The sequence below is a fragment of the Syzygium oleosum genome, unplaced genomic scaffold (assembly GCF_021117445.2).
Source record: "Syzygium oleosum isolate NSW1041296 unplaced genomic scaffold, Sole_v2.1 Sole_v2.01, whole genome shotgun sequence".
In the NCBI taxonomy this organism is placed as follows: Eukaryota; Viridiplantae; Streptophyta; class Magnoliopsida; order Myrtales; family Myrtaceae; genus Syzygium; species Syzygium oleosum.
The window spans coordinates 20930716-20945312 of NW_026607485.1; the positions used below are offsets into that span (position 1 = coordinate 20930716).

A 14597-nucleotide genomic window follows, 5' to 3' on the forward strand; every position below is an offset into this window, starting at 1 on the left:
AAGGAAAAGTGTGCGTGTGGGAACTGGCGCGCCCCGTGAGACCGAGCGGTGTGGGACTTCTTGGGGTTTGGGGGAGGGGAGGGGGGTAGGTTTCGCCCTCTAAGGTGGGGGGGCGGCTCAAATATCCACACCTTAGACGGTGGCCTCACTCTCCCTATTTCAACTTTGTATTATGGCCTCGTGTTGTTTTGTTTGATTAGACAAGAATATTCATATAGCTTCAAGGACGGTGAAAATCGATGCATACGATTTGACCTGAAATAAGTCCTTAAGCTGCTTCATCATACGTATTGTTCGAACCTTGAAATACTTTCGATATCAATGGATCCCTTCGATGTAAAGAAACCAGAGGATGTTCCCTTTCTCCGAAGAAAAAAGAAGAAGGTGTTTTGGGAAAACGGGAGGCTTGGGATGTCCGGCCGCCGGGACTTAAAACAAGATGTATAGTTGAGGGTCTGCCCATGGTAGAGATGCCCCTCAACACCCGCAAGTTGCAATGATACCTAGGGTTAAGGTAACCACTACAACCTTAGGGGGAGTTGTAGGCTTATGGACCAAGAATAACCATAGCTTAAAGGATGGTGAAAATCGATGTCATAGGGTAGACTTAGGGACCAAGTACGAGTGCATTTCTACACATTTTTTTTTGAGCTATGTGTCGCTTTTAACCCGTGTAATATTACTTAGAGCAATGATCCTATGTAATATGTTTCAATTAAACTTTTTTTTATAAGGAATAGTGATCTTTTTAGCAATGCAAGTTAGAAGAGCGATTGGTCCACGTACACGAATAACTCGATAAAGCATAGCGTAACTCTTTTGGTTGATTGTTTGGAGATATCGAAATTTTATGCGTTTGGTGAAAAAAAATTGAATTTTATTTTTGTCCCCATCCTTGATTTGATAGTTACCTACCCCTTATATTATACATGAACGAAGGTGCGGGTGGCTCGACATCTTTCGTTCATTATCTTCTATATCTGTGTTATCTTTCTTTTAACCTTAATCTTGTTTGTTCCATGTACATTGTAGCAGACCAAAATTTGAAGAAAGACATTAGATCTTCTTGCGCATGTCGGATAGTTGCCTTAATCTCGGATTGCGCACCAGATTTATTGATATTCAGACCGGACTGTTCACAACATAGGCACCTAAAAGTTTATTAGGCGTCGGTCATTTCTTTGGTCTCTTCCTTCGGTGGGAGACACAGGTCAAAGTCAACTTATCACAACCTCTCTGTGCTCCACCAAAGTCGTGGGACTCCATTATCGGGAAAACTCTTGCTTTTGGAGACCCAACACGAAATGCACGCTCCTGACTAGACATCATTTAGTGATGGGAAAATTATTAGGAAAAACGACACAAATAATTTCTGAATTTTAATTTAATGTGCAATATCATCTCTAAACTTTTAATTTGTTCAATATGATTCATGAACTTTAGCCTAATATACAATATTATTTTCGAATTTTTAATTTATCTAATGTGGTCCATGAAATTTTGATACATATTTAATTTAATCCCCAGACACGTTATCCCTCAACTTGAATTAATGAAAAAATAACATTGGATATTTGTTATATAATTTACGGGTTGAATTGAACATTCACCAAAAGTTCATGGAACATATTCAACGAATTAAAAGTTCAGGAACGACATTATACATTGGATCAAAGTTCAGAGACCATTTATAAAATTATCCAAAGTTATTATTTATGGGTCTTGCTTAACCGTGATTTGTGTATCTTATTAACATGACATTTCTTAAGAATATTCACTAGAATATATTTCGATTATCCTACTAGTTGATTACATATAATATCAAATTTGTTAGGGTGCAACAAGTTTAATGCTTCATGAGACGACACTTTCTATTATGACCAATAAACACTCCTTCATGGAAAATTGATTTTGAGATTGAAAGTGTAACTACTAAAAAGTAAGGTCCATTTTAATAAACTGAAAATTAAGAACTGAAAAATTTAAGTATCGAACCAGTATTATAAGCACTAAATTGTATAAGTTAAATCAGATTGATACGTTCCCACTTTTAAGTGCTGAATCAATCTTGTTCGATAATCATCACAAATCAAAGCATAGAATTTTGGTGATTTTGCTAGATCGTTTCCTTGGTAACAAATGGTAGCTAAATGAGATCGAACCCAACCATGATCAAACTAAAAATTTAGTTGTAGTTTTGTGAAAGCACGTTCATAATCGGATAGATGAATGAATATGAATTCCCTTAATTGCGCCCACGATGCGAGAATCAAAGTAAAAGTCGAAACACGTGCTTTGTTTTTTAATGCAGTAACACTTTTGAAACGTCGTAGCCATCGATGAATCAAATTCTAAACATTTCATTTCGCTAATCAAGTCCTAGGGTCAACTTTTGTCATCCCAAGAAGTCGTGTGGTTTCGTTGGGGGAAAAGGAGTATCCGACGTTTCCGAGTCGCCGAGTCCTCCTCCATCTTCTCCTTTCGTGGGTTTCGAGAATCGTTCTTTATAAAACTAAAAGAGGACAAGTAAGCTGTGAGGATAAGATCAATGGAAGTCGACATCCGGCATCCAATTCCTATTGATTGACATATTTTCCTCCCTCACTATCACTATCGCCATTGTTTCGGGGGCACGGCGTTGTTGTGAAATTACGCGAAAACTAACTTTCAATCACTAAGGTATTAACAAGGAACGATAAAGAACACTGTTAAGTTGTGCGATTCGATTCGCGTGTCGATAGCTACGTCATGGAGAAAACCGGCTAGAAAGACTCCACTATCAATCGGAGAACTACAAGAGTTATAATCAATCGATCATGTATTTCCCAACCCTAAATTGGAACCAATCCCATGATGTTTCGCCTCACATAATTGCTAGATAAGATCAACAAGATCGATGTGCGAGAAATTAACTCGCGCTTTGGAACACTTGCGCTTTCACGAGAAAGGACCATCTCAATTCGATGACAGTAGCATAAATTACTAAGCAAAAGGACTTTTTTTTTTTGTCATAAGCAAAAGGACTTTAAGCACGAAACCATTTTGTGCGTTCGACTCCAACTCAAACCACGTGTTTCGTCATTCACCGAATTGAGCCAGAAAGTCCTATTCAGACTATGACTTCACATTCAATTTTCCACTCAATATCCATCATGACGCTGTAACGAGTTCAAACTCGAAACATAATTTTTATAGATATCAAAAGCAATTTGGTAGTCCACGTCGTGGGCTTTGTATTACCAAGAAAGATTATCTTACATGAATCAAAATGATAACTACGACTTGAATGAATCTACTTGAGTTCAATCCGATGGAGTCCATTTGGGTGTCTTTGCTTTTGTGAAATTTTTTTCGCGAATTACCTTTTTGGACCGCCACGCTTTTGGTATATTGAAAATGATTAGTCAACGGAAAACCATATATGGTCAAAGAATATATGCATGTTAAAGTTAGAAAAATGAATTCCCTAGTTTGAAAGGGAAAAACATTTTCCCGGAAAATGATTTCCTATAAAAAATTTTCCTTTATCAAGAAAATTTTCCCGAACCAAACACACCCTTGGGGTTCATTTGTTTGAAAGAAAATTATTTCTAAAAATTATTTTCTGGCTTTTTAGTGTTTGGATGATGAAAAACTAATCGATTTATGGAAAACGTTTTCCATGGATTGAAAACAACAAACTTAGATTGGAGAAAACGACTTCCCTTCTGGTAAGAAGGAAATCATTTACCTAAACTACCATACAAATAAAAACTAATTATATTTCCTATAGAATAATTTTCTGGGAAAAGACTACCAAAAACTCCAAATTATGTTACCTGTGACACATTTACCCTGAACTTTTTTTTGTGACACCAAAAACCCCAAACTATGCTATTTGTGACACATTTACCCCATTGTACTTTAGTCCATGGGCATTTTCGTCTTTTTTGATTTTTCTTTTTTTTTTCCTTTCCAGCGAGGGCGGCCCTCGCCGGCGTTGGGCGAGGGCGGCCCTCGCCGGCGTCGGGCGACCCTCGCCAACGTCGGACGAGGGTTGCCCTCGCCTGAGTCGGGCCAGGGCCGCCCTCGCTCGCCCAGCGAGGCGACCTCGCCCGACTCAAGCAAAGGCGGCCCTCACCCGACGCCGCCGAGGGTCGCCCGAGCTGGATCCGGCGAGGGCCGCCCTTGCTCGAGTCGGGTGAGGGTCGCTCGCCCGGGCGAGCGAGGGCGGCCCTCGTCCGAGCGTCGACAAGGGTCGCCCTCGCTTGCCCGGGCGAGGCGACCCTCGCCCGGCGCCCGGCAAGAGGGTGGCCCTCGCCGGATCTAGCGAGGGCCACTCTTGCCCTCGCCCGACGCCGGCGAGGGCCACCCTAGTCGAAAAGGAAAAAAAAAAAAGAAAAAGCAAAAAAGACGAAAATACCCATGGACTAAAGTACATTGGGGTAAATGTGTCACAAATAGTATGGTTTGGGGTTTTTGGTGTTACAAAAAAAAGTTGAGGGTAAATGTCTCACAGGTGGCATAGTTTGAGGTTTTTGGTGGCTTTTTCCCTAATTTTCTTTCCCTTGAAAAATTTATGATAAAGAAAAGGAGAAAATACCACCAAAAACCCTAAATTATGTCACTTATGACAAATTTACCCTCAACTTTTTTTTTGTGATACGAAAAATCCTAAACTATGTCATTTGTGATAAATTTACCCTGAACTTTTTTTTGTGACACGAAAAATCGCAAACTATGCCACTTATGACACATTTACCCAACAATATTTTGGCCCATGGACATTTTTGTCTTTTTCCTTTTTTTTTCTTTTCTTCTCCGGCGAGGGCAGCCCTCGCCTGACTTGGGTGAAGTCGCCCTCGCCAAATCTGGCGGCGGGCGACTTCGCTCGACTCAGGCGAGGGCAGCCCTCGTCCAACGCCGGCGAGGGTTGCCCTCGCCGGAGAAGAAAAGAAAAGAAAAAAAGAAAAAAAAATAGAAAAATGAAAATGACGAAAATGCCCATGGACCAAAGTATTGTGGGGTAAATGTGTCACAAGTGGCATAGTTAGGGATTTTTTGTGTCACAAAAAAAAGTTCAGGGTAAATTTATCACAAGTGATATAGTTTGGGGTTTTTCGTATCACAAAAAAAAGTTCAAGGTAAATTTATCACAAGTAGCATAGTTTGGGATTTTTTATGGTATTTTCTCTAAAGAAAATTATTTTCAAGGAAAATGATTAGTTTTCATTTGTTTGATGGTTTAGGAAAATGATTTCTTTTTTGCTAGAAAGGAAATTCGTTTTCGCTTAATCCAAACTTATTGTTTTCAATCTGTAAAAAACGTTCTTTATAGGTTGATTGATTTTCCGTCATCCAAATACAAAAAAGATTAGAAAACAATTTCCCAAAAACAGTTTTTCCTCGAACAAATGGACCCTTAATTTTAGTTCGAGTTCACTGATGCAATTGTTTAAATGAGTGTGAAGTGGAGCACGCAATGCACGAAACAAATTTTCAGTGAATCTCATCTTCTGGATGGACTAAGCCAGGTGGCGTGGTAGTGAGGTTGGAACATGTTGGCATGTGTCATGGTCAACTAGTTCCGTTCCGTGCCATATCTTCATACAAATTCCGAAACGAAGTGATCACCAAAGAATATTACCAACTTCCCCGCTTAGCGGACCACCTTCCACGTACCCACAAACAGACTCATTCCTGCATCAATCCATCATTCCGAGTTCATCAAAAAGGAATCCAAAATCATGAGGATTTAGACTTACGACCATGTGAAGGTTAGACTTAAGCATCTTCTTAAAAGGTTTCATTTCGATCATCGTCTTGACTTCGGGATCATCAGAATGTAAAATTTCCAGAGAGTATTACCTCTCCCTAAATAAAACAAAGATAAGAGAGAAATTAAGAGTGCAGGGCATGCGGGCATCGATATATTAAAATAACGAATAAAGTTGCGGGGCTGCTTCCATAGTCCTAGTACTCTCCATTATCCTTATGGGTTTAAGCTTCTGGCCTATATTGGGACATGTCTATCATGTCATCCCATCATTGGGCACTTATTGGATAAGCTGGGTACCCGCTTTCGAAAGGACACGCACCTTCCAAAAAGTGACTTCTTTTTAGTGGCGCATGGGAGCGAAATGGAATGGCCACAGGGCGTGTCCGGGGATTTCACATCTGCGATGGGATTGTTTAGTTTGAGCTACAATTACTGCTCATGTTGAACGAATCCATCACCGTCGCATCGCCGATGCAAGTTGAGATAAAGCTAGAGTTGTTTGAAGACTAGTACACGGGTCGAACCCGCGTCGTAGATGAATTAGGGTTTCTTGAGAGGAAGGGGCAATTGGGGATTTGAACTCGCGACCAAGGAAGGCTCGAAAACGATGAGAAAAGGTATTCCTGGTGCACCGCACTCCACGTCGCCTTATTTTTTGGAACAATTTTCAATTTCATAACCCAAATGGAAAAATTGGGAGTTCAACATATGTGGTCAACTTTAACGCTATTTTGGAAATACCATATTAGCAGATTGATTTGTTTTACGTGTGCAAAATATCTTAAATGTAAGAAAAAACTAAAATTTTGAATGAAGCGCAATATGAGTGCACGTAAACTATAAAAAAGGGAAACATTAAAAAATATCTATGGTACCTTATCAACAGAAGACCGAAAAAATTAAACTTGAAAACAATCTTATGTACATGTATAACATTATAAGAAAAGACAAAAGTTAGACATCTTACAATGTCTTAAGAGTCGACGTTGTAATTTTTTTAAAATTTTGTAAGCCATTAAAAAATTTACATATTCAAAAATTTATGAGATTTTTCCGGTTGATTGCAGTGAAAAGTCGTTAGTCTTTGGAAACCATGGTAAAACGTGAAAAACTAAAAATTTCGAAATAATTACGACGTTTTAAACTGCATTACCAGGGAATGTCGTAAGCCCCTGAAAAGCACGTCATAAATTTTTAATAATTAGCATATCTAATTATTGACATTGTAAACTTTTTAAGTTTCTAATAATTAACGTTACAATGAAATGTTGTAAGTCTTTATAGAATGTCATCGATTACTAAGAATTACATTGTTTAAATAGTTACGACGTTTTACATTAGCTTTTGACAAAACATAGTAAGCCTTAATAAAAACATCATAGAATATTAAATGTCGTTTTTGATTGTTTGAATATTAGTACGTTTTGCATTTGTTAACAACGAAACTCTCGTAAGCCTTATTAAAATGTCATAAATTCTAAAGATTCAAATAGTAGAATACTTTATGATGTTCAAACCGTATTACGACGAAATGCCGTAAGCTTATGAAAAGCGTCATACATGGATAAAAAAATAGTATATTTAAGTATTTACAGCGTTTTTAATAGGTTGCGATGAAAGGTCTTAAGCTCGTAAAATATTAAGATCGTAAACAATAAAATATTTACAATGTTTGGAAGACTTTACAACTAAACGTTGTAAGTCTATTGGAAAACTATAAAAATAATTAGGACGTTTAAATATTCACAACGTTTTGCATACGTGAAAACGTTGTAAGCATCTGAAAAATATCGGAAAATATTGAAAATTACATAATAAAATATTAAAAGATTGGGGTTACAACGAAGCTTTACAAACACTTGGAATACATCGTAAATAATCAGAAGTTAGCCTATTTAAACGACGTTTTGCTCTAGTTACGACGGAACATCCTGAGCATTATTCTAAGGGTCACTTTATTTAGACATTTACAATGCTATGCATTGGGTTACCATGAAATCTAGTAATCCTTTGTGAAAAAAGTATCAGATTTTATATATTCAAATATTTACGATATTTTGAACATCTTAACGATGAAACATCGTAAGCCTTTGGAAAACGTTGTAAGTTATCCAAAATTAGGACATGTACACATTTACGATGTTTTGCACTAGGTTACAAAATGTCTTAAGCCTTCGTAAGATATTGTAAAGCAATAAAAATTAGATTATTAAAATATTTACGGTTGGGTCATAATAACCATCGTAAGCCTTTGTGAAGCATCATAAATATAAAAAAATTGGAATATTAATATATTTACGATACTTGAACTACGTTACAACAACACGTTGTAAGCTTTTAGAAAACGTCGTACATAAAGAGCATGGATACATAAATATTAATAATGTGTTGCTCTAGGTTACAAAGAAATGTCGTACACCTTAGTAAAACATTGTAGAATAGTAAAAAGTTGAGCATTTATGACTTGTTGGACTAGGTTATGACAAAACATCACGAATCTTGGTAAAAAATCGTAAACAGTGGAAAATTAGGATATTTGAATATTTACAATATTTTTCGTGGATCTCTTTGAAACATCGTAATCCTTAGTAAAGTATCCTATAATATTAACAAGTATATTGTTCAAATACTAAAGATGTTTTATACTAGATTACTATGAAAAGTAGTAAGCTTTTATACAACGTCGTAAATTACCAAGAAATAAAATGTTAAAATATGGATAACAACACTGTTTGAGAGTTCTTACTAGAGTTTACTTAATAAGCGATGCGGCAACTTTTAATTAGGTATTGAAATAAGTGGTTGGCCTAGTTCCAAAAAAAGCATCAACTTTATCTTGAATGACAATTTGGGTCTGAATTTTTTTTTATGTCATAAAAAATCACCAACCTTCATTTAAATTTCAAATTTGACCGGAACAGTTTGAAAATTTTGCATCACGGGGGCCAGATTTGGGATTCTAATAAAAATTGATACTTTTTTTGGACAAAAAAAAGTTCGGATCAGAATTGCCACTCAAAGTAAAGATGGTATTTTTTTTTGAATTAGCTCGTGATTCGTTGAATTATTGGCATTTTAAAGTTTTCCATAGAAAATCGTCACATCACGTAAAACAGTTTTAATAAGATTTCTCATCTACTTAATAAGCAATTGGAAATGACATTTGGATTGCGAAGTCGTACCAAAATGTTAATATTCCTGTCGCTTTTTGGGCACGAATTCAACAAACTTTACTGTCCTCGTTTGACTTTTCATACATGGAATATTTCCAACTCCACTAGCGGCCGAAAAACAATCGTCTTCGATAGACTTCTTTCACTGCACATATTCAAGCTTCTTTTCTTTGTCATGGTGGCTTGATACAAAAATCTGTAATTATATATATATCGATTTTCTCTTTTATCGTTTTTTTTGGTATGCTACTTGTACACCACTTTTAGCGGTAAAATTTCTGCGTGACAAGGGCAATTGAGCTAATGATTTGAAGTTACGTATTGGTGCCAACCATCACTCAGTGATAATTTCCAAATTATGACAAATAAAGTAAACTAAACTTAAAATCGCAGAAAGAAAAGGCCATCGTTTTCCCAAGTCACCTCAAATTTTCACATTAGAGTTCATAATTTCACATTTCGAAAACTCAATGTGCGTTTATTTCAATTGTGCATATATTCAACTAAGAATTCTTTGATTATACCCAAAAAAAAGTCTCATTTTCTTTAAAGAGTCAACTAGAAGCAAGATAAGTTACAAACCACAGGAAGCAATGGTCCCCAATCTAGAAGCACAAAAAACAAGTTTCGTTGACCTCGTGCAGAAACTCGGACGCTGAGAGTACGGGCATATATATAGATGCTATCAAAATGTATGCATCATGAAATAACCCAGTGCACGCTTGCGAAGACAAATTCATAAGAGAACAAAGATTTGGAGATATGATAAATCAACCTTCACGATCATGGGCTGTTAAGATTCCATTATCATGTTTGAGAGAGAGAGAGAGAGAGAGAGAGAGAGAGAGAGAGAGAGAGAGAGAGAGAGAGAGAGAGAGAGAGAGAGAGAGAGAGAGAGTCGTGGTAACTTACAAAGCTGAGAAAGCACACAAATTTGTCCATAACTCTTTGGTCCAGGCAACTTAAAGCTAGATGGAATCTTGGAAATCTATCGAAGGATGACATGGTGATTGTAGGTGATGTTTTTAGGGGCGAAACAATGGTCCAGCCATTGGAATTTGAAGTATACAGCTCAGTGATTTATGACCACTCGCATCGTCTTAGGAGAGAATCTATCTTGACTTTCTTTGATGATAAAGTGAGTTACCTTGACAAAGAAAACCCTTGCCAATTTAGACATGCTCTCGACATTTAAAGTACTTCGTGTATTGTTTAGGTTATTGAAGCCCTACTAGAAAGCTCTCTCTCGGCCTGTCTTGCTTCCCTAAACTAAAAAAGAAAAGAAAAGAACACTACAATAGAAATCCTAAAATTAATAGTACGATCTATACACACGTCAGTCTCGTAACTTTTTGAACGATCATTATGAGGAGGTCAAAGAAACTTCCCCATATTGAGCGAATGAATCGATGTTATTTCACTTCAATATCTTCCCCCCAAATTGTGATATATGTACGAAAATTGGATCTAATCTACAACAGATGTAATTAGGTCCTATCTCGTACACTTTGCATGAATAGGCCTATTAAAAATATATTTTATGTGTACAGTCCATGAAAAATATAACGTGCACAAGTGAGGTTTGGACTTGGAAGATGTCTGTGGCGGTTGAACCCATTGGGGGCTGTGGGAGAGTAGTACCGAAGTTTAGATTCTAGCGAAGCAATTGTAACTTAACTCAAACGTCGAGTCAAAGTGGAGATTGTTGAAAATATATTTTGAGTTTGAATATGAAGGAGAAACTTTCTTAATTCAAGTAGATTTCCTATTCCTAGTTGGAGAAGGTTTCCCATTTTAGATCAAATTCTTGTGCATATATAAGAAGTGTCTTCGCTATGAAGAGCATCCAAGAGGGGGCTTCTGCTTGTAAATTACATCCCTAGTTTTGAAGCCATGAAAATCTTGTGTTAAGATTTATTAATTCTTTCATGAGATTGAGAGTTTATTTCATGAAGAATTGTGTGGCTAAACACTGTGTGAGTTATTAGGGATAATTGGGGTTAGGAAATACTGAGAGTGTTTGAGTATGATTATAATCTTCATTATATCGCTAGATCTATAGTGGAATTCTTTGTCGCTTTCTCCGCGGACGTAGGTCATCCAACTGAACCACGAAAATCTGGTACTTGATTTTTTTTCTTGTTCTGTATATTTTACTGTTCGATCGCTTGCTTCGGCAACACCCATCGTCTTAAGAAAGAATCTATCTTGATTTTTCTTCGATGATAAAGTGAGTTAACTAGCTGCCTATTGACAAATAAAACCCTTGCCAATTTAGACATGCTCTCGACATAAAAAGTATGCCGTGCATTGTTTAGGTTTTGAACCCCTAATTAAAAGCTCTCTCTCGGCTCATCTTGCTTACCTAAAAAGAAATTAGGACTACAATAGAAATCCTAAAATTAGTAATACTACACATGTCAGTCTCTTAACTTTTTGAACGATCATCACGTGGATGTCGAACAAATTTTCCCCATATTGAGCTAATGAATCGATGTCATATCGCTTCAATACCTTCCCCACAATTGTGATATATGTACGGAAATTGGATCTAATCTATAACAGAAGTAATTAGGTCCCATCTCATACACTTTGCATGAATAGGCTTATTAAAAATATATTTTATGTGTACAGTACATGAAAAATATAACATGCACAAGCTAGGTGTGATCTTTGAAAATGTTCATATTGATTAGTATAACTACCTAATGCGCACAATCTTTCGCTCAGCCATGCTTCTCTCCCTCCCTCCCTCCATCCCGTCGTCGTTGAGCTTGACGGCTCTTCCTTGGCCGCTAAGATCTCGCCATCGAGCTCAGCGGTGTCTCTAGATGTAGAGGCTCGACAGCCATGGAGGTCAGGCTTCCAAATCTAGAGGCAGAGCTCGCGATGGAGAGAGAGAGAGAGAGCGTGCATCGGTGGGCATGAATAAAAATAATCCATAACGTAGCTAAGCACGAATAAGATAGGGAAAAAAGTTAAGTTGATCATTTGATTAGAATAGCAGACTTAATCAATATTATTAAAGCATTAATCAACAAAGCAATGGACTTTAAAAGAAAATCAGAATAAAAAATAATTCATGATGTAGCAAGGCAAAAATAAGAAAGGAAAAAAGGGAAAATTAATTATTTCATTAGAAAAGCCGACTTTTACAGATATGCACGTTTTGATCAATATTATTAGAACAAGTATCAGCAAAGCAAATGGAGAATTACATACACTCCCAATGAAACAAGGTCAATGCAAGGAGAAATCACAATGTGGAGGGAATTTATCTACGGCAATATTAAACCAAAATAAAGTAAACTCAAGAACAAACAACAAAATTCTCCTCCTACAACCAAAGTTCTTTCTTTTTTTTCGGGTTGAATTCTCTAACCACCAAATGGTCCCAATGAAGGAGGCTGCATCTCCCTACCTTCGCCCTTCTCATCCTCACCTATGTTCTCTCCTCCAAGCTCTTCCAGTGACTTGCCCTTTGGCTCCGGCACGAGCAAAGTGAACAACATTCCCGCAAGATTAATCGCCCCGAGCATAAGCAATGCATTCTTTACGCCGATACCCGGTGGATAACCTGCATCGGTTTTTGTCCTATCCTTGCTCTGCGCCGCATATAAGAACCCAAAAGCCCCGACGATGGCTCCGGCTTTCCCTGAAGCCGCCGATATCCCGTGGCATGTGGACCTCAACCGTGCCGGGAAGATCTCGGCAGGAACAATGAATGTTGTTGTGTTTGGCCCGAAGTTGGCGAAGAAGAAGGTGAATGAGTACAACACGACGAACCCTATCCGGTTCGGAGGCAGAGTCCAGTGGTTGTATGGGATGGCGACGGCGAACATGAAGATCGTCATCATGGTGAAACCCATCATTTGGATGAAGAACCTTCCGAGGTAATCGATCGTTGCAACGGTGAACCAATACCCGGGTACAGTACTGCAAAGAGCGATTAGGGTTTGTGCCCTAGCAATTTTGTATACCTCGTGAATGGCATTCATGGTCTGCGCCGGTGGGATCCACCCGATTGCGGTGAAAATGTCCTTTTGGAAGAGGTTTTGGCTATAAAAAGCAATGTCGAGGAAGAACCACGTGGTGGTCGTCCCGACGAGGTGGAGGCCGTGGCGGCGGGCGAATTCCCTAGAGAAAAGGCCGTAGTTGTTGCGGGGATCTTGGGAAAATTTCTCCACCTTCTCTTGTTCAGATTCAATATCCATGTGCAACACCTGTTGACGGTTTCACTATATATCAGAGAAATTACATGAAATAACCACTCAATTAAGGAAGTGATGACAAGAAGGCAAGACCAAACAAATTTGATGGACAAACCACAAATTTCTCAAGTCACTAAAAAGGGAAAAGAAACTTAAAAAAGAATTCAGTGATCTTACTTAATAAGAACATTCAAAAAAGAAAAGTCGGGATTGTGAAGTCCATCATAGTAGTCTTGGATTATATTCTTGGATATACTTATAATTCTCCAATAAACTATTGATTTGTTTTATGGCCAGAGAAAGAACTCATCTATGTTTATACCTTAGACATGTCTGCAGCTGCCTGCCCAGCGTTTCTTGCGACGAGGGCGGTGTAACGAGCAGTTTCGGGCATTTTCATTCTCCAATAATAAGTGAGGGCCGCCGGGAGTGAACCGAGCATTAGAATGATACGCCACACGTAATCGGCTTGCTTAACGGTCGAGCCCAACGGATCGACTTGATAAGCTGGGGCCTTATACTTATGTTCGAATGCCGAGGAGATGATCAAAGCGACGATCCCGCCCCCCAAAATCCCAAACCCTTGCATCGCGAACACTGCGGCAATGAACGCCCCGCGAGTCTTCTTGTTTGCGTACTCCGACATGATGGTGGCGGAGAGCGGGTAATCCCCTCCGATCCCAAACCCAAGCCAGAACCGGAAGAAGCATAGGGTCGCCACGACACCTTTTGCGGAATGCCCAAAGGACAAGCCAGAAGCGATGGAGCAGATGAACATAAGAAGGAGGGTTATACCGTAGACATGCTTCCGACCTAATTTGTCGCCGAGCCAGCCGAAGAAGAGCTGACCGGCAAGAGTGCCACAGAAGGCGACGCCGTTGACAGCAGCAGACACGTTCGGAGGGAGCGTGCCGGGCTTTGCCGCACCGTCCACATGGTAGTATATGCGGCCGAGGAGCTTTGTGACGAGGGAGATGCAAAAGAGATCGTACGCGTCGGTGAAGAACCCCATGCCGGCAATGATGATGGCGGTGAAATGGTACCATTGTGTCTTGGCCACATCGAGTGCATTTAGCACTCCAAGATCATCTTTAGCCATGATCGAAGCTGGAGTTCAATGCCCTCCAACCAGTTCAACAATTTTCCTGCCCATGAAAGAGATAATTAAACTATAGGCAAGTGATCATTCAAATTTAGAATGATTCTCTTCTTTTTTCTTTTATCTAGGGAGAAAGAGAAACGATGAGAACCACCAATGACCTCGACTAAACATATGGGGTAAAGAAAATTGTTTCCACATGCCCTAGTTCTTGCTTCGGGAATTGCATTAGATTTTCTAGATTTTTAAGTACATGAACATGTCGAGATTCCAACATCACATTATCGAACGTGGTAATCGTATTTCTATTGGCGGGGACAGAACAAAACTTTTAATATATAACGTAAGGCTGTGTG

The 14597-nt window shown here is 38.6% G+C and overlaps 1 protein-coding gene across 1 annotated transcript; it reads right to left on the reverse strand.

Annotated features, from left to right (window-relative positions):
- Positions 1–12308: 12308 nt before the first annotated feature.
- Positions 12309–14241, reverse strand: LOC115664867 (probable inorganic phosphate transporter 1-3). The gene is made up of 2 exons (XM_030586748.1): positions 13465–14241; positions 12309–13154 (listed from the first exon to the last, which is right to left on the reverse strand). Exons 1-2 carry the CDS (start codon positions 14239–14241, stop codon positions 12309–12311), a joined length of 1623 nt encoding a protein of 540 aa, XP_030442608.1.
- Between the last annotated feature and the right edge of the window lie 356 nt (positions 14242–14597).